Here is a 19305-nt window from a genome sequence, read left to right as displayed (position 1 = left end):
TTGGTGTGAAACTGTTTAAATCTTAAAATATTCAACATAAAAACTAAAATGACACCAAAATATGAGACAAATTCAACATTATGGCTGCAGTAATAAAACTAACACTGAAGGAAGAACTGGACCCGACATCAGGTTCTTATCACGTTTAATTATATCAAGTGTAGAACTATGAGTTGGTGTAGGGGGCGCTGTTTGTAAAGATCCACAGTTTAAAAAATAACAGCATTAATTTGAGTTATTTAGTCTGTCAGAAAGAAAAACGGAGGTAAATTTTTAATGTCATGTTTTCACCATTTTATTCATTTGTACGTCAAATTCAAACCAATTTTATATCAGGAAGTTAAATATTCAGTTTATTTATTAATGGAGCTAAATTTAACTGACAAGCTAAAAAAATACCATGAAGGCTAAATATTTCAGTCCAAACATTTAGTTAGCAAGATAATTAGTTGGATCTAAATTAATATCTTGAAGCTACATGTTTAGCTCGAACTGTCTTGATGCTGAAATTTGCTTTTCAAAGAAACTTTACAGACTAAATATTTAGCTTGCTAATTAAATATTTAACTTGAAGCTAATCTGAATATTTAGCTTGCTAACATATTTAATTTGAAACCAACATTTTCTTTTATGTATAAACTACATGATGAAGATATGAATTTCAAAACTAAACCCCCATTTTATCCACTTATAAGAGGCTAAATAATCCAAATTGTTTCTGTTAATCTTAACTTCACAAACATCAGCCCATAAAAGTGGAAGTAGAGTTCATCAATCAGTGATCATCCGTACAGAACCTGTCTGAGGTGCGTCTCTCCGCTGCTGGTTCAGTGAAAGCTCTCTGCTGTGACTACATATGGACCTGGATACGTTAATGCATAATGGTTTCCGATACGACATGCTTCAACAAGAATATGTACAGTTCTGGTTCCATGCTGTCAGCGGACGGCCGGGTCCAGTTCAGCTCGTCCAGAAGAGTTTAGCACAGGCTGGCGATGAAGAGGAGGGTTGTGGCCAGGAAGTGGTTCATGCAGCTTGGAGGGAAGTTTTCAGTCCGGGAGGAAAACCTGGCGACAAAAACAGCAGAGGGACTAACGAGCAGAAACCCAGATGAAACCTGAGGGTCAGAAGAGGAGCATTGATGGGATGTAATGAACCGAGGAAACCAAGCCAGAGGTTACATTTGGTGTTTTAATCACAACATTCACTAAGGTAGAAATCAAACTTCACTAAGCTCTACAGAAAACCATTCCTAACTTTATACAGAGGAAGAATGATTCAAGTTTTGATGTTTTCTGAGTTTAAGATGATTTTTTTAAAAAACATTTGCAGTTTAATGTTCTGTGGTAAATAATTGTTTTTACATGTTGTCCTGCTAACATCTGGAATCATTTTGGTTGTTTGTGTTGGTTTTATTGTTTTATTTTCCTGTATGCGTTTTGAAAACATGAAGTAAACATCCTGGTAGCTTTTAAAGGTTGATTTTATATGTTTATATTAATAATAATAATAATTTAAACAAAATGATATCAGCATGACGGTTTTACACTCCAGTATTATATCGCCACCTGCAGGCCTGGGGTAGTCACTGCAAGTTTCAGTCGATTTCTGTTTGTTATCTAGAAAATATTCATTTTGTTTATAAATTAATTAGAAAACAGGTTTGAAAAACATGTTTTGTAGAGAAAAGTTTATAAAATAACAGGTGTGTGAAATGTGACTCCTAGAATCAGTTCAGGTTATTTAATTTTATAAACTAATAAGACTGGAATAATTAAGATTAAAAACTTCATGTGGCTTCATCGAATATACATTTTAAAAATGATGGGCATAAAGAATTTCTTTTATAGAAAAATAATTTTCATGAAGCTGCAAATAAAGGCTAACCATCAGTTGCTCCGTTAAGTTACATTTTTATATTTATTTCTTGTTTTATAACAAACATTTTTTGTTTTCTCTGAGGAAACAAAATTAAAGAGACAATATAAATTCTTTATGTGATGCAGGAAGGTTTTGGCTTGAAGAGAAACGGAAAATTCATTCAAAGTTCATGTTCAACGTTTTTGTGTTGTAGATGTAAAACTGCTGAACATCTACAGTATTTTGTGTGATGATGAGAAACGTTTCAGTCTCACCTGTGCTATTCTCCGACCTGAACACCTGCACAGTTGTCTTTGCTCTCCGAAGCTATCGCTAAATATTCAGCATTCCTGCAGGAAAACAGGAGAAACAAACCGTCAGAGGTCCGGAGAACAGGTGAGAAACGAAGCTCCCAGGTTCCACACAAACCATCCCTGACATGTTTAAAGGAAAAAAATATTTACATTCTGGTCAGTTTTTGTAAAAAAAATGAAACAAAAAAAGTTTTGTCTTTACAACTTTGTTTTAGACTTGCATCTAAGATTATTTGACTAATCAATTTTTCTGACAATAATTGGTTAATCAAATATTTAAAAATCTCACATTTTGTAGATTTTTCAGAAACGTTTTAATATAAAATATTAGAAATTCATAAAAAATATTAGAAATTCATACAAAATGAACAATTGAAATAATTTTTTAAATAAGAAAATAAATTTTTTTTGCCTAAAATGGAAAAACAAAACATTCCTTTACTGAATATTTGATTATTTGTACCAGTCTGTTGATCTAAACATATATAATAATTATAAATATAATTATTTATATATATCTATATTTATAATTATTTATTTGATTCATTAATAATTGGACAGTAAAAGGTGATTGATAGATTTTAGAGAGACTATATAGGACGGCTTTAGTCAAATTTTAATCGGGAGTGATTAATGACCCTAATCATTTTAATTTCCGGTGTATTACAGCCCCTCCCCCACTTCCGGTGTATTACCGCCCATCCCCCCTTCCGGTGTCAAGTTACCGCCCCTCCCCCAATCACCCCATCTGTTATGACATCTGAGTTTTAAGAATAATACAATTAAAGAATGAAAAACATTATGAGTTTTAAGATTAATACAATAAGTTTTAAATAATCTATATTAATATACAATATAATATATTTAAATAGATTTGGGATGTTGTATTTACCTCGGGTTTCAAACAGAATATCTTCCTGAGATGCGGTCCTGTTTTGAGGTGGGACAGAAATCCCTCAGGATAGTTCTCCTGACCTCTGGGTCAACACATATGGCGGACAAGGAAACTCTATGTGTCAGAAAAACACATTTTTCAAAAAGTTGGCATTTTCTGCAGGTCTCAGAATTTGCGCGGGAGAGGGTATAAGACTAGACAGGGGCTGAAATGGCCCCCTCCTTTCTGCTGTGTGTGCCCCGGCCATGGCTGCGTGTGGCAGGGCTGACCCCTAGGCTCTGAAAGAAAGGGTTTGACCCCCAGTCCCTGCCATCGCTGTGTGTGCGTGCGGGCGTGTGCGTGTGTGTGAGTGTGTGTGTGTGCGCATGGGTGTCCCTGCGTAAGAGTAAACGTATATCTCTAAAGAAAACCTAGAGTTTAACTGTTTTACTGCATTATTTATGGTAGCACGATTAGTCAGTGCTGACTGAGTTTGTGATTTCCTTCATCACTTAAATTTGGAACTCTTATAGATTTTTTATTTTTCTGTCACACTTGCTAATGTGATACATGTCCGTAAAAGTTCCTCATCTGTAATTTTATTTCTGGGGAATATGTGACGGGGACTAAACAGGCCTTGGTGTGGGCTAATTGATACAATATTCCCACACTTTGCTACCTGCAGATAATGTTGAAATTAAAATTGGCACCTCATATTATTCCTTTGAACACAAGAGTCTCAGATGCTGCTAATCTTTGGGATATGGTCTTCATCTGCTTTTTCAATTACTGCTAGACTTAGAACTACAACATGGTGGAACTGTCAGTTACTACAGAGGAGGACTGAGCTGGCCTTTAGAACTACTTGTGTTTTGAGCATTATAGAACCGATTTAACACATTCACTGTTACACATGGGATTAGTTTGACCATTTCTTATGATGCTTACTGAAAATTTCAAAATAAAAGCCTTGGCAAATTTTACATCATATATTTGCTCATTTTTGCTTGACGTGATTGGTTTATCCAAAGCACTCTTAGACACTGGATTAGTGTGGGCATTTAATATGAAGCTTACTGCGAATTTCAAAATAAAAGCCTCAATATGCCCCTCTGAATAGTGCACCGCCATAGGCGGTGCAATGATATCATTCTGCATTATCTGGTTCTCTCAGGTTAGGGAGCTGCCTTGCGTAGCAAGGCAGTTCATTAGCATTAGCCTTTTAGCTTAAATAAGCTATTACCTATTTTTCTTACTTATCTGCCATGTTTAGTATTCTGAAGGAATTAAGTAAATTACAGAGAACATTCTAATAATATCCCACATGCTACTGAGAGCATTCACGCTAACATTAGCATATTTGCTCATTTTAGCTAATACACTTACTTTATCATACTGAATGGTGCATGTCCAGTTTACTTAACATTATTGTGATTCTTGTGATTGTATTGATTACATTGCAGCTTTCTTTAGCATTGATGCAAATTGTTAGCATCAGAACGCTGGGTCCAAACCGACGGGCACACTTTGGCAGGCCCCAGTTAAATTTCTTCAGGAATTTACTAGTTGGATTCTTATTGTGTTCTATATCAATATAGCAACTCGATATAAGGACTGACTTAATGGTAATAAGAAGGTAAAAGGTAAGCGCAGTTACAAAAATGCTTTTCATTAAAACGTTTTGTTTATTGTAGATTAAACAGTTAAAATACATGAATGAGAGCAGCAGTTTAGATAAAACATTTTAAAATGCAATTTATTTGAGCAAAAACAACATAACGGCTGAGAAGCACTTCTTTGTGAAACACTCGTTTTATTTGTAACAATAAGCCATTTTATGGCGGACCGGGTACTTTTTTCATTACTGTCAACATAGATAACTTTATTATATCTGCCCTAACTACAATAAACTAGTAATAACTAAATAACTAATCACAGCATGACCTATAGTGTGCTTTCTGCTTTATTTTTAGCTTAACGAGCAAGAACTAGTTCAGATTGTAGCTGCAAAACTGGTTCTGTGAACACGAATCAATTCAGGTTTAACTGAATTAAGTAGTTGTTAAGAGTGAACTGATTAAAAACTTAGGTGGAACAACTCAGGCGATATGACTGCTAGTAAATACTACAGGTTCTTATATTCACAGGATTACTCAAGTGTGTAAGATAATGGATGAAGGGAAAGCATCATTAGGGCCAAGAAACATACAGCATATAACTCAGAGACAAAAGTAGTGAATAATGATAAAGGTAAAAAAAAAAAAAAAAAAAAGAAATAAAATAATTCTCATGTTGGAGCAACTCTTGGAGCGTGGTTGTGCAATGTAAAAAATTTTCAACTTTAGGGAAAGCTGAAAGATACATATGAGTAGCTTCACCAAGGCCTGTTTAGTCCCCGTCACATATTCCCCAGAAATAAAATTACAGATGAGGGACTTTTAAGGACATGTATCACACTAGCAAGTGTGACAGAAAAAAAAATAAATAAAAAATCTATAAGAGTTCCAAATTTAAGTGATGAAGGAAATCACAAACTCAGTCAGCACTGACTAATCGTGCTACCATAAATAATGCAGTAAAACAGTTAAACTCTAGGTTTTCTTTAGAGATATACGTTTACTCTTACGCAGGGACACCCATGCGCACACACACACACTCACACACACGCACACGCCCGCACGCACACACAGCGATGGCAGGGACTGGGGGTCAAACCCTTTCTTTCAGAGCCTAGGGGTCAGCCCTGCCACACGCAGCCATGGCCGGGGCACACACAGCAGAAAGGAGGGGGCCATTTCAGCCCCTGTCTAGTCTTATACCCTCTCCCGCGCAAATTCTGAGACCTGCAGAAAATGCCAACTTTTTGAAAAATGTGTTTTTCTGAGACATAGAGTTTCCTTGTCCGCCATATGTGTTGACCCAGAGGTCAGGAGAACTATCCTGAGGGATTTCTGTCCCACCTCAAAACAGGACCGCATCTCAGGAAGATATTCTGTTTGAAACCCGAGGTAAATACAACATCCCAAATCTATTTAAATATATTATATTGTATATTAATATAGATTATTTAAAACTTATTGTATTAATCTTAAAACTCATAATGTTTTTCATTCTTTAATTGTATTATTCTTAAAACTCTGATGTCATAACAGATGGGGTGATTGGGGGAGGGGCGGTAACTTGACACCGGAAGGGGGGATGGGCGGTAATACACCGGAAGTGGGGGAGGGGCTGTAATACACCGGAAATTAAAATGATTAGGGTCATTAATCACTCCCGATTAAAATTTGACTAAAGCCGTCCTATATAGTCTCTCTGATTTTGTACTGATTCGGTACCAGTTGAAGCTAAAACAGATTTACATACAAACAATATTTTCTTAAATGCTCCTCTTAAATAATCAAAACTGATTAGTTACCATGGTTACAGCCTGACGCTGCAGTTTAACCTTTTGTGCTTTTAAGCTAATTAAAGTTAAGATTTGGAGCTGAGGCAGGAAGACTCACGCCGCCTCTCGAAGCGCTTCCTCCCCGGCCGCAGCGATCTTTCTGTAGCAGTAGATCATCTCTATGAGGAGCCAGACCTGCAGCCCGATGATGGACACGTACATCATGACCTCTGACACGATGGACGCTGTGCCTCTGGTGGCTGCGGGCAGGAAGACAGAAACCTCAGCAGGAAACGGGATTTACAGGCGGTGAGGATGAAACTGCAGAGGATTAGATTTTTTCTGTAAAGTTTTGGTTTAAGGCAGATTCTACAGATTAGCGGTGGTCCGCTAGTTTAATATCTTTTTATGGTTTAAGGTTTAGACCTGATATTTCACCCGTCATCACCAGAAATGTGAAATCTCTGACAAGCAAAATAGATGAGCTAACAGGGAGAGCAGCTTGATGTTAGCATAACATGCTAACTCCGGTTAGCACTGCAAGACTTTCAATGACAACTTATAAGTATTATTTCCGTTAAAATGAGTCTTCCTTTGTTTTAAACTGAAATGTTGGTATGTAAATATTTAACTTTGAGCTAAATATTTATTGAAAGAAATAATTGGTAGTCCACTTCCGGTTATTGGTAAATTATGAATATCAGCTAAATGTTTAGTTTTGACCTAAAAATTATAGCTTTGAAGAAAATAACTGGCTATTTATTTATTCATTTTGTAGCTAAAACTTTAGTCTGTAAACTAAATATTTAGCCTTCTTACAGAATGTAGTTAAGCTTCAGTTATTTGGTTTGACCTTTCTGAAAATGGCCGACTGGCCGTCGGCCCACCGGGTCGTTTCCCGGCTGCCGGTTCTGCTGCTCAGGTTACGCTAAACCTGCAGAGATTTTCTGTGAAAATTTTATTTCACTAAAATGTTGGTAAAAAAAATCATAATGGAAATTATTTTGAGAATTAGAAAAAAAAAATTCTCATAACATCAACAATGGTACTTTGTAGGATTTTATTTTCCAGGTTTATTCATCTGTGACCCTAAAGCTGCGCATAGATTTGTGGCTAATGCAGCAATATATGGTTCACTGAAATGGAGAAATGTTTTGGGTTTGTTTTTGATGCCACTGATTGGTTCCTGCTCTGTTAGCAGCTGTTAGCAGCTGTTAGCAGCTGTTAGCAGCTGTTAGCAGCTGTTAGCAGCTGTTAGCAGCTGTTAGCTGCTGTTAGCTGCTGTTAGCTTCGCTCCTGATTCTCCAAACTGAAGTTCCTCTGAGTGCTGCAGGGAAACCGACTCATCCCTCAGCATGAAAACCTACGAAGTGTTTTCTGAATCAGCACAAGCCCAGATAAAGAGGGCAATGCTCGCTTGCTGACGCAGGGAAACAGGCTGCTGATCGAGCACAGCTCAAATCTGCATCCATTAGGACAGATGCTTTTTACACCCTACAGTGGCGTCCAAACATTTTGCCACAGGAGCCAAGTTGAAACGCCGCCAGGCCAATAATTTTCTGTTTCCCTGAAGTAGAGGAGTCACTGGATGAATGTTAACGTTGCTAATATTCTCTCCATTATAAGACGATTTTTAAAATGTCTAACCGCCTGGAGACGTTTAGGGGCCCCGCAAAATCATTCCGACGGACACAAATGGCCCCCGGACCGCTCTTTGGACACCCCTCCCCACAGTGACAGACAGGTGGACATGCTAATAAAACATGCTAGCTGTGCTAACCTTGAAATACTAATCAAGATTAGATTGGCTGGCTAAAGCCTATAGTGACCTGGTATTTAGTGGAAGCTAATGCTAATGCTAACTTCAAGTATGGATCAAAAGATGATAAAGAGAAAATATTAAATGATTCGAAAGCATGAAATTATAAACGGGTTCGGAGTACTGGGCTTTTATTTTGGTAGTCCACTTCAAGATTTAGCATTATATAAATGCTAAATATTTAGCGTAGACTTAAATAATTATTGTGAAACAAAATATTTTGTTTCACATCTGCATCCATTAGGACGCTGTTGTCTGGTTATCAGAAAGTTAATTTGCATAATAATCTGCATATTAGCTAAATATTTAGCTAAACATTTAATGTCTAGACTGAAGCTAAACATGTAGCTGGTAAGCGCTAACTTGAACCACGTGAACAAAAAGGCTCTAAAACAATTAGTTTATATGAACTTCAGTATTTTTAGTTTTTTGTATACTTGATACTTGGTCAAGTATACTTTTATTATAAAAATAAGGAGAGGAAATGGAATTGCTACGCTAACAGACATCAACCACTTCAAAATAAGAGCTTGAATAAAAACAGCTACTACTTGAAAAATTCTGAAACGCCGACAAGAAAAACTTCAACGCAGACATCAAACGTAAAAATGTAGAGGAAACCACGTGAGCTAAACATTTATAAAGTTAGTTAAGAGCTAAACACAAACTTAGCTTCACTGTTAGCGCCTTAATTGATTCTTAATTTAGGAGTTTTGGGTGAAAGATGAAACTCTGTCCCATCACTGAGAGCTGAAGGTGCAGCTTTCTGACTGCGCCGTACCTTTGGCCACCACGGTCAGGTGCACCACCTTGTCGACGGTGTCGAAGTACTCGTAGTTGTCGTAGGTGAGGGTGCGGTAGAAGAAGCAGCGGTAGGTTCCCGAGTCGTTGAAAGTGACGTTCAGAACGTAGATGGAGGCGTCCTGGATGTCGTTGCTCCTCTTGCTGCCGTTCCAGTCGATGCGATCCTCGAAGAAGTTGTGTTCGATGGTGGGTCCGTTCTCATTGTAGCTGTAGATCTGGTGGGCAGGACAGGCGGATGTCAACCAGTAGATTCAGGTTCTGTCAGGTTTTATTATAAACAGCCTGGATGAGCTGGACTCTGTCGGACGGATTTCTTATGGTTCTTCAGGACATGAAAAGGAAAAAGGTCCAAACAAAGTCTGACCTTCAGGCCCAGATTGCCTGGTGGATTAACGGTGGACAGTTCAAAAATTAACAATTAACAATTTGTGTCATTTAGCCTGTCATGTGGGAGTTTATTTATAGAATTCATATCTTTACCATGTTTATTCATTTATAAATGTGATTTTCTGTGCAGCTATGGATCGATCTTTACTTGTTGTTTTTAAGTCCTTTCATCGTTTTTCTTTGTCTTTTGGCTCAATCTGAGAGGTTTCACTTTGTTTTATTGTGTCTGTATGTTTTTTATATTTAAATCTTTTCTATTTTATAATCACATTGTGTTTTATGACTGTGTGTAGCACTTCAGTCGGTGAATAAAGTGCTTCATAAATAAAGTTGTTATGGTATAAATGTACTAGTTTCCCAAAGTAGCAATAATAAAGATTAGTTCTTCTAGAGTTTGGAACTAACAAAAGCTAGTTAGCTAGTTACGTTAGCTGCTAGCAAAGCTAAAATAACCAGCTAACTAAAGCTAATTAACTAGCTTTGCATATGTAAATGGCCGATAAGTGATTCAGTCCCACCAGCAGCAGAGTTTAAAAATCCAGAAACTAAATATTTACTTTGGAGAATAAACATTTAGTTTGGAACTAAAAACTTAGAAAGCAAAATAATGATTTAATATTTAGATTGAAATCTAAAGATGTAGCTCAAACTTAAACATTTAATTGGGAACTAAATATTTGGCTTCCAACTAAATGTTTAGTCTTAAAGCTAAATATTTAATTTCTGAATTACATGTTTAGTTTGTAACTCTATTTGTGAATCCATGAATAACACGATGAAAATGTGAACAACCAAATCTTTTTCTCTGACAAGCTAAAAAAATGAACCCAAAATATTATTGTCAATATTTTCTGTGTGACTTTCGGAACCTCATAAAAATCAGCAGGCGGTTCTGGAGATGACAGGAAGTTCTGCTGATTGGGATGGAAAACAGGAACAGATCCGTAACGTTTCTCTTTGAGTTAAAAACACGGCGCTGTAAAAGTTGGGCCTGAACTCACATGGACGAAGTCGGACTCCCCATCGGGCCGGAAGTACCACTCCACGGTGGCGGAGCCCTCCACCTCGCTGCGCCTCTTGCAGGAGATGCAGCCGAGCTTGAAGCCTCGTCCCGCCACGGCCTCCGTGTCGGAGTCCACCTCTGCACAGGCACCGTCGCACCGCGGCGCTGCTTCCACAACGGGACGGGAAGATCAAAACCCAACAAGTTCATCTGGTTTCTGCCACAAATATCTCAGTTCACCAGAAAAAAGACGAGACTAACTCAGAAGTAACGTTTCAGTAACATCCAGCAGCTTGTTTTAAGTCAATAATTCATCAATATTGATGAAAAAGTTTCTAGTCCCACTGGTAGAATATTTCATTTAAAACCTGGGAAAATATCTTGAAATAATGGAAGTAATAAATGTTTATCAATATTTATTTTTGGCCATTTTTTAAATAAACTTTATTACACAAATCAAATTGTCAATAACTAGAAACAACCAATCAGAGCCAGGAGGCGGGTCTTAGTGCTGTCAATCACCAACCCCTGCTCTCTGCAGCTAGCATAACTAAAGTATTTAGCATCTCAATCCACACTTCATTCCAGCTTTATGCCAAACCTCTTAAAAAGAGGTATGCTAGGCTAGTTAGCATAGCCACCGATGACAGCAGATCACTGTAACTTGCTTCTCTGCCGTTAGCACATTCAGCAGTAACAGAGGCTCTGATTGGCTCAGAGCTGGAGGAGGTCGATGTTTTCACAGATGATCTTAACAAACTGCCAGTTTTAACAAACATGTAAAAGACATTTTTATAAAAGTTACATAATGCAGGTTTAAGGAATCACTGACTTAAAACAAGCTCATGTTTCCTGCCCTAAACTCACTTCTGGAGTATTTTTGTCTCATTTTGTCTCTAAACTGTGAATGTTTAGAGGGAATATTTCGGGTCATGTTTCGTGTTTTTGCAGTGCAGCGTTACTCACCAAACAGGCCGCAGAGCAGAGCGATGAGCAGCAGGGGGGCCACGGCCGCCATGATGTCAGCTCCCTGCACCTTCTACCTGGATCTACCTGGATCTACCTGGATCTCCTGGATCTCCTGGATCTCCTGGTCGCTGTTTGGTTTGAAGGACGGAGGTCGTCCGGTGAAAGCGGCTCTTTGGCTCCAATATGCAACAGCTTCCTGTCGGTTGCTGGGTTTCTACCTACAAATTATTGCTGCAGCCTCACAGTGTCCTTCCTGAGCTGTGCGCTTTGGTCCTGAGGTTTTAGAGGGTCACCAGAGCCAAACAATAATAACTTCACAATGAGAGATTAAATGTGCAAACTGCCTCAGCTACTGGCTCATGTGAAGGCTACCAACTCGATGCTACGGGAGTTAAAATCCAGACCACAGGGAGGTGAGATGGGAAGAAAGGCAGCCGGGCTGAATCATGGGCCTCCGTTCTGTGTTGCGGAGCCCCAAAACGCGGCGTGCTCCCCGGCCGGACCTATCTGCTGGCCCGCGGCTCCTGGACGTGCTGGTTCCGCCGCGCTGGCATCGCAGGCGGCCGCGGCAGGAAAGGCTCTCTGTCTCGGCCCGGAGAGCGGCTCCTGGTCTCCGACGCCACAGCGGCTCCTGTTGTCACGCAGGATGCTGCAGATGCACTGCGGTAAAAATAAAGAAATAATAAAAGAAAAGACAGAAACGACCCGCCGCGCGCGTCAGCAAGGTGATGCGGGATGAGCGCGCGGTGGACTTTACGTTCAGGTGTGATCAGACCCCGTGAGGCTCCCACGGACGCGTTTCCACGGAGTTAATGAGATAATAACGACCTCACAGCTGTGACAGAGATCCACCGTGTTCGTGTTTTCCGAAGATGAAGTTGGCTTCCGACTCGGCCAATTGTTAAAGGGCGATTCCGCCTAATTTTTCTCCATCTTTACCATATTTAATGTGCTCTGGTTGGAAAACAACACTTACACTCCTCAAACCTGGTCAGGATTACTCCACACTATTAGAAATACATTTTAAACCCACTTTGGGATTTAGACAATCTTTATTTTTTGAGGAAGTTAAATAAAAGGCAATTTCAGCACTTTTCACCGTATTTCAACTGATCTAGCTGAAAAACTAGTATTTTGACTCTGGTTCATAGACACATCCATTAAAAACAAGAATGGCACTGGGATAAATAAAGAAATATTTTTTTAAATTAAAATTAGACAGATTAGACAGATTAAATCACAAACTAAGTTTTAAATGTTCTGCTAATAGTGTAGAACATTCTAGTTCAGGTTTGAAGAGTCTAGGTGTTGTAGTTTTTAAATCAGAGGACATTAAAGACGCTTAAGGTAAAGGCAAATTAAGCGGAATGGCCCTTTAGCTTTCATTCAGGTGCCAACTTCAGCCTCGTGTCCATTTTGGGTTGGACTTTAGTGTGAATTTTGTTTTTAAAATGTGCAGAAACTCTGAAACAAATAACAAAAAGAAACAAACTTTGTTTCTGTCTGCTTGATTCTGGACAAGTTTTTTTTAACGGTTTTTTAACGCAGCTGCATTTTACACAACTTCTATAATTTATTCTAAAATCTGTGTGTGTGTGTGTGTGTGTGTGTGTGTGTGTGTGTGTGTGTGTGTGTGTGTGTGTGTGTGTGTGTGTGTGTGTGTGTATAGAGTTATAAGACAGTACAGTCTATTCTTTATCTGGATCTCTGGGGTTCTGAGAATTTGCAGGAGTTATCCAGAGTTTTAGCGTTTCCTGTTATTTTTCTCATCTCTCAAAATCGGACTCCGTCCATAAATTCCTGCAACATCTGAGACAAAAACGTGATTATTAACAACTAGCATAATTATTCCTCTGCAACAATCACAGTGCAAAATAAAACCTCAAGGAAAAGAGCAAAACAAAGTTATTTCAGCTTCAGATGTTTAAGTTACATAAAAATATGAATCATTTGGTTTATTTAGTTTCATTAGAAAACATGAGTTAATTTGTGAAGTAATTTTCACCATGTCATTTTCACTATGTCATTTTCACCATTTCATTTATTTACAAATGTTTGAGTTTTAAACTAAATATTTTTATTCACCAAATAGAACATAAATAAAACCTAATTATTTACCATTTTAATTAAATATTTAGTAAGGAAGCTAAACATTTAGCTTGAAAAATAAATATTTTGTTTAGCGATAAATATTTAGTTTGAAAAGAAATGCTTAGCTCCAAGCTAAATATCTATTTTCCAAACTAAACATTTAGTTTTCCAAACTATTTATTTATTTTCCACACTAAATATTTAGTTCAGACTTAAATTGTTATCTTTCTCCCAAATAGCAAGCAACTGCTAGTTAGCTTGCTAACTAAATAGTTAACTTCAACAAACTAAATATTGAGGTGAATTACTAAATATTTATCTCATAATTGCTAACTATGTGCAATATCTATATTTACGAAAAATAATTAGCAAGATGAATATTTAGGTCTGAGCTCAATATTTAGTTTTGAAAATAAATAGTTTGAAAATCAAATGTTTACTTTGGAAAATAAATATTTAGTTTATTGGTCCCTCGTAAACTAAATATGCGTTTTTTTGTTCAGAAAATCAGTGCAATTGTATTTTTGTCCTCAATTTAGAAAGTAAAACTAATCTATTATATTCATTACACAAATATTTCAAACCTTTATTTCTTGTATTTTTGATGTTTCTGACTCATAAATAATAAAACCCCAAAATTTACCATGTCAGAACATTTTACATTAATAAAAAATTATATTTTGAACAGGAATGTCAGGCAAATGTGTCAAATATTCAGAAGATGTCTCAGCCTCTCCCAGTGAAGCAGTTTTACCCCCCGACGTGTTTCGGGCTGTAATGAGGTCAGTTTCTCTCACTCCGCTTTAAGGATCATTTTGCCGCTTTAGCTCAGAGTGGACCGTTATGTTGCGTTCACGTGCTCCCGGAAACTTGGAGTTTCTAATATCGACTTGAAGTAAACGTTTAAAATGGAGCATTGTGGTCACATTGGATGACAATTCGGGTAGATTCGTCTAGAATTATATTTAGACATTTCGAGTCACTAAATTAAAACATACCACAGCTTGTTAGCTTTATACGTTTGATGAAAAAGAAAAAGAAACGTCTCCATCATCTTCCTCCTCTTCGTCGGGCCAGGAGCCGCAGGGCGTTTGCCTGATGTAATCATTAACTGTGCTATTTCTTTTAATTGTAAACGTGCAGCAATATTTTAATATTAATTTCTCAAATCCAATTGTCAACCATTCGAGTTGTTCTTCTTCTAACAAGTGAACGGAGGACATTTGAATCGTAATTCTCTATTTCCCAGTAACACTGAACGCAGCATCAGCTTCTGCAGGACTAGCTTGAAGTATTTTGTCCCAAGCAGGCGGTGGTAGTTGACACCTGGAACATCAGGAGTAATGTGAGAAATGGCGATGTTGTTTTGGGAATAATCGAGAATACCGTCACCAACCGTAGAGCGGAGAAACCATCAAAGGTAACAAGGCTAACGGAGCTAGCAGCTAGCCGCTAACAGGTTAGCATATATCAAGAAGTGGGAACGAATGGCTGAAGTGGAACCAGGCTGTAAATAACAATAAATAAACCACTAAACTTCCGCAAACAGATGATTTGTTATAACCCGAACCTTCAGTCGGAAATCATATTATCGGCCCTGTTCGGTGTGGAAGCAGCGCTGATGCTACGTAACTGTTGAAATGAGGTTAATTTACATATTTTACTCGGCGTTGTTAAAAACAATCCACTTCCGGATCCACCTGCAGGTCAAACCTCTTTCAGCAACAAGTTCTGTCTGGCCTCATTACCTGGGGAGTTCTGGTCGGGTACAGGCATTTATTCCTGCTCAGCTCTCATTTAAGATTGTGATCCAGACTTTGACTAGGCCACAGCAGCACCTTGTTTTATTGTAAATCACAAACTGAGTTTTAAAATTTGTGATTTACATACTTTAAAACTCTACTAGAGTTTTGGTTTACAAAACTCTAGTAGATTTTGGTTTACATATTTTTATTAACGTAAACTTTTATATTTTGAATTATCATAATTTAAAAAATATATTTTATTATCGTGGGGATAATCTTTTGTTTAATATTTGATATACATTTTTTATGTAATTATTTTTCTGTTACATTTTTATTGTTTCAGTTTTTAAAAGTTTTTTAATTAAATAAAAAAATCATTAATTTTGATTTTAAAGTATATATTGTTTTTGAAATAATCTTTTATTTTTGTTCTTACTTAAATTTTGCATTATTAATATTGTATTTTAATTTATTTTAAATACTTTGATTATATACTATATAAAACTTAACTTATATTTTTATTGTTTCATTTTTTGAAAATGTATTTTTACAGATAAAAATTATAATTTTAATTTTTGGAACATTTTTCCTTCATTTAAAATATATTGGGAATAATCTTTTTAATGTTTTTCTGTTTTAAAATTATTTTTTAAAATCTAATTTCTTTTATGTAATTTTTTAATTTGTTTTAAATTTTAATGCATTTACATTTTTTATTTTAAAATTTCAGAATGTCTTATGAATAATGGACTCAGATCAATATCTGACAGATATATTTGCTTCATGTTTGTAGTTTTTCCGTCGTCATGGACACGACTTGCTGCGACTCCGTGGCTCCGCCCTCTCTGACCGTCCAGGTGTGTTTTCCTGGCGTCCGTGCGGCCGTTCTGGACAACCTGAACCGGCAGCGTGAGGAAGGCCGGCTGTGCGACCTTTCCATCCAGGTTCAAGGTCAGGTGTTCAGGGCCCATCGCTGCGTCCTCGCTGCATCCTCGCCTTACTTCCACGACCAGGTGGGTTCCTTCGTGTTCGCTGACTCTTTTCTCACCCGAGTGTGAAGAGACACCCAGGTAACTATTATTGATTTATTAAATTAAACAGTAAACTGTCTTTTACTGTTGTAGTTTGGCCTCCATCCACCAGAGGGAGCCGCTGGTCATCCTTAAGGGAGCCAGTTGATGCAAAAACAAAAATGGCGGAGGCATACCAGAACAGGAAAGAGATGTGGAATGCAAAAAGTTTCTGACAAAAAACTCAGAAATTTTGAGATAAATATAAAAAATTTTCTAAAATAACTTGAAAATTGTTTTCAAAAGTAAAATTTTTGACTCTTTTGACGTAATGATGTAATGACAGAAACATAAAATGGAGCCTGGTGACCCGCCAGGCTTACGATGGAGAGGCGAACGCTGCCTGTCCCAATCCGTTCTGTAACCAGCTGTTTGTCTCTCAGGTGTTACTGAAGAACGTAACGACCGTCTCGCTGCCCTCCGTCTTGGACCCGGTCGCCTTCCAGAGTGTCCTGAGTTCTGCCTACACCGGCCAGCTGAGCATCATCCCCGACGACATCGTCAACTACGTCACCGTGGCCAGCTTCCTCCAGATGTGGCACATCGTCGACAAATGCACCGAGATCCTGAAGCGGCCGCGTCCGTCGGCGGAGCCCTGCGCCGCGGCCGGGTCGGCGGCCGGGTCGGCGTCCCGCCAGCAGTCGCCCAGCAGCACCGAGTGCCTGTACGCTGAGCGAGAAGGCCGCCGCAGGGACAGGAAGCCGGATGCGCTGCCGCCGCTGGCGACGTGGCGACGACCGCAGCAGGAGGCAAGGTGGACCCGGCCGCGGCCGTCCTCCGAGCAGAACCCGGCCGACTCCCAGCTGGACCGACTCCCAAGTTACCCGGAGGGAGAGCCGCCCGGCTGCCAGGAGGAATGGATCACGAGTCCGGCCAAACCGGGCCCGTCGGACCACGACGGACCGGGCCAGAGCGGCCGGTACCTGGGCGTGGTTCCGGCCGCCGAGGCGCCAAAGCAGAAGATCCGGTTCCAGCAGCGCGGAGAGGAGATCCAGGAGAGGAGGAGGAACGCCACGAGAGAAACGGAGGCTGATGAAGGAGTCGGGGAGGAAGAGGAGGAGACGAAGGGCGGCTTCACACAGATCGGTAGGAACCAGAGAGAGAACAGGAAGCTGCCGAGGCGGATCCGGACCGCCACGATAGAAAAAAACTAACAAGGAAAACATTCCTTTTTTAGAGAAAACAAGAAACTTTCAGAGTTTGAGAAAAAATTTGCAAAAACTGAAAAATTTCTGACCTCAGAGTTGAAAATTAACAAAAAAAACTCGTTAATTTCTAAAATTAAATGAAGCTCCTCCCCCACTCAGCTCCTTCAGACTAGCCAGCAGCAGTTAGCAAACAGCTGCTGAGCTCATTATAGGAGCTGGTGGTAAAAACATTAAATGGTTAATAGAGGAGCCATGTTGGATGACTTCCTGGAGGCGGAGCTTCAGAAAGAGCAGGAGCTTCTTAAAGACACAGAGACCCAATTTGAAGGCGATAAATTAGGAAGTAAAATTTCTTTTAATTTATATTTGAAATGTACAGCATTTTGATAACAACTGAAGGCAACATTGTTACTTCAGTGACACCATGTGTCTGAAAACCACATGATACCTTTAAAGGTCAAAGTTCAGCTCTGAGCGATTTTCTGTTTTTCCTGCAGATCTTCGGGTTCCAGGCGACGCCGAGGATGGCGGGCGTTCTGCTGGGAGGCAGACTCTGGATCTGATGAAGGACAGAGTCCAGAGAGACGATCCGTCCTCTCAGGCCCCCGCCGGTGGGCCGGGCGCTCCGGGTCCGCCCTGCGGCTCCTGGCCCGACGAAGAGGAGGAAGATGATGGAGACGTAGACTTGGAGTGCTTTGGCTCGTTCGATGAGATCGAGGACGGGACGGGACACGTCTCCCAGCGTCCTCTGCTGTCCCCAGACTTCAACATGGCGGATGGGAACTGGCCGTCGTCCTCCGCCGCGTTTCCTCCCCCGCCTCCCTCCCCGCCGACGCCGTCCTCCTCGTCCTCGGCGTCCGGCGCCGCCGGCTACGCGGGGAAGGTCCACCTGTGCCACTGCGGGAAGGCGTACACACTGAAGAGCATGCGGGACCGCCACGTGAAGATGCAGCACCTCAACCTGCGGCCGTTCGGCTGCCCCGTCTGCACCAAGTCCTTCAAGATGAAGCACCACCTGACCAAGCACCTGAAGACCCACGGCGGCCTGCGGCCCTACGAGTGCAGCCTGTGTGGGAAGAAGGTGGTGTGGAGAGACAGCTTCCTGCGCCACCAGGCGCGGTGCCAGAGGCTGGCCTCTGCGGACGGCGGCGCTACGGTGACGGCGGAGCTGGAAGACAGATATGGGTTGGGGTTTGATGACGGGGAAGTGTTTGTGGCGGCAGGACAGGTGAAGGTGGAGGACGATGGGATGGGCGGACTGCTGGGCGACGTTCCCGGGATCCTGGGAGCGCCGCCTCAGGATCTGGGCTCTGTTGGTCATGTCTTCAAGGAGGAAGCGGCCGAGCGATTCAGCGAGAGCTAAACGTCCTGCAGGCTGCAGGAATCCTGAGCTCTTTGGAAATGAAGTTAATTTGCTTTTTGCACATAAGTTATTAATTTGAACTGAAATAAATGTATTAAAATGTTTTTCTGTCAGTTTTTGTCTGTGACGTATTTAATTATCAAGAGCAGCAGAGACCGACTAGAACTAGAGGTATAGACATATAGATATAGATCTAAACTAAGGAAACCTGCTGACTTGAACTTTTCTCTCCTCCTGACTGGAAGGTCTGACAATAAAGAGGAAAAACTAGCTAAACAGCTAGCTAGACGGCTAGCAAGCCGGACAGACAGCTAGCTTGTTAATTAGCAAGCTATCGAAATAGCAAACAGGTCAATGAGGCAATTTACTGTTGAAGATTTTCTTTGTGCAAATAAGTTTGGTCCAAAAGTTACTTTTAGTGTATTTAGAAAGTTGACCAACAAAACCGTCCAACAAGCTAAATCACCAAA

The 19305-nt window shown here is 39.8% G+C and overlaps 2 protein-coding genes across 5 annotated transcripts; one reads left to right on the top strand and one right to left on the bottom strand.

Annotated features, from left to right (window-relative positions):
- Positions 1 to 128: 128 nt before the first annotated feature.
- Positions 129 to 12319, bottom strand: LOC122844268 (sodium channel subunit beta-1-like). Of its 2 annotated transcripts, none has more exons than XM_044139561.1 (7): positions 12176 to 12319; positions 11416 to 12078; positions 10448 to 10614; positions 9037 to 9274; positions 6555 to 6696; positions 2136 to 2210; positions 129 to 1117 (listed from the first exon to the last, which is right to left on the bottom strand). In XM_044139561.1, exons 2-6 carry the CDS (start codon positions 11465 to 11467, stop codon positions 2141 to 2143), a joined length of 669 nt encoding a protein of 222 aa, XP_043995496.1. In that variant the 5' UTR covers positions 11468 to 12078; positions 12176 to 12319; the 3' UTR covers positions 129 to 1117; positions 2136 to 2140. The 2 variants fall into 2 exon arrangements, with proteins under 2 accessions (XP_043995496.1, XP_043995495.1); XM_044139560.1 differs by having other exon boundaries at positions 129 to 1067.
- zbtb22a (zinc finger and BTB domain containing 22a) lies at positions 6666 to 18948 on the top strand. 3 transcript variants are annotated; one of them, XM_044139530.1, is made up of 4 exons: positions 6666 to 6745; positions 16048 to 16267; positions 16708 to 17410; positions 17970 to 18948. In XM_044139530.1, the coding sequence occupies exons 1-4, from the start codon at positions 6675 to 6677 to the stop codon at positions 18833 to 18835; spliced, it is 1860 nt and encodes a 619-aa protein (XP_043995465.1). In that variant the 5' UTR covers positions 6666 to 6674; the 3' UTR covers positions 18836 to 18948. The 3 variants fall into 3 exon arrangements, with proteins under 3 accessions (XP_043995465.1, XP_043995467.1, XP_043995466.1); XM_044139532.1 differs by lacking the exon at positions 6666 to 6745 and adding an exon at positions 14758 to 14968; XM_044139531.1 differs by lacking the exon at positions 6666 to 6745 and adding an exon at positions 14759 to 14929.
- Positions 18949 to 19305: the final 357 nt, after the last annotated feature.

This window comes from Gambusia affinis, linkage group LG14, assembly GCF_019740435.1.
Source record: "Gambusia affinis linkage group LG14, SWU_Gaff_1.0, whole genome shotgun sequence".
Lineage (NCBI taxonomy): Eukaryota > Metazoa > Chordata > Actinopteri > Cyprinodontiformes > Poeciliidae > Gambusia > Gambusia affinis.
This window is presented reverse-complemented; position numbering and strand designations above follow the sequence as displayed.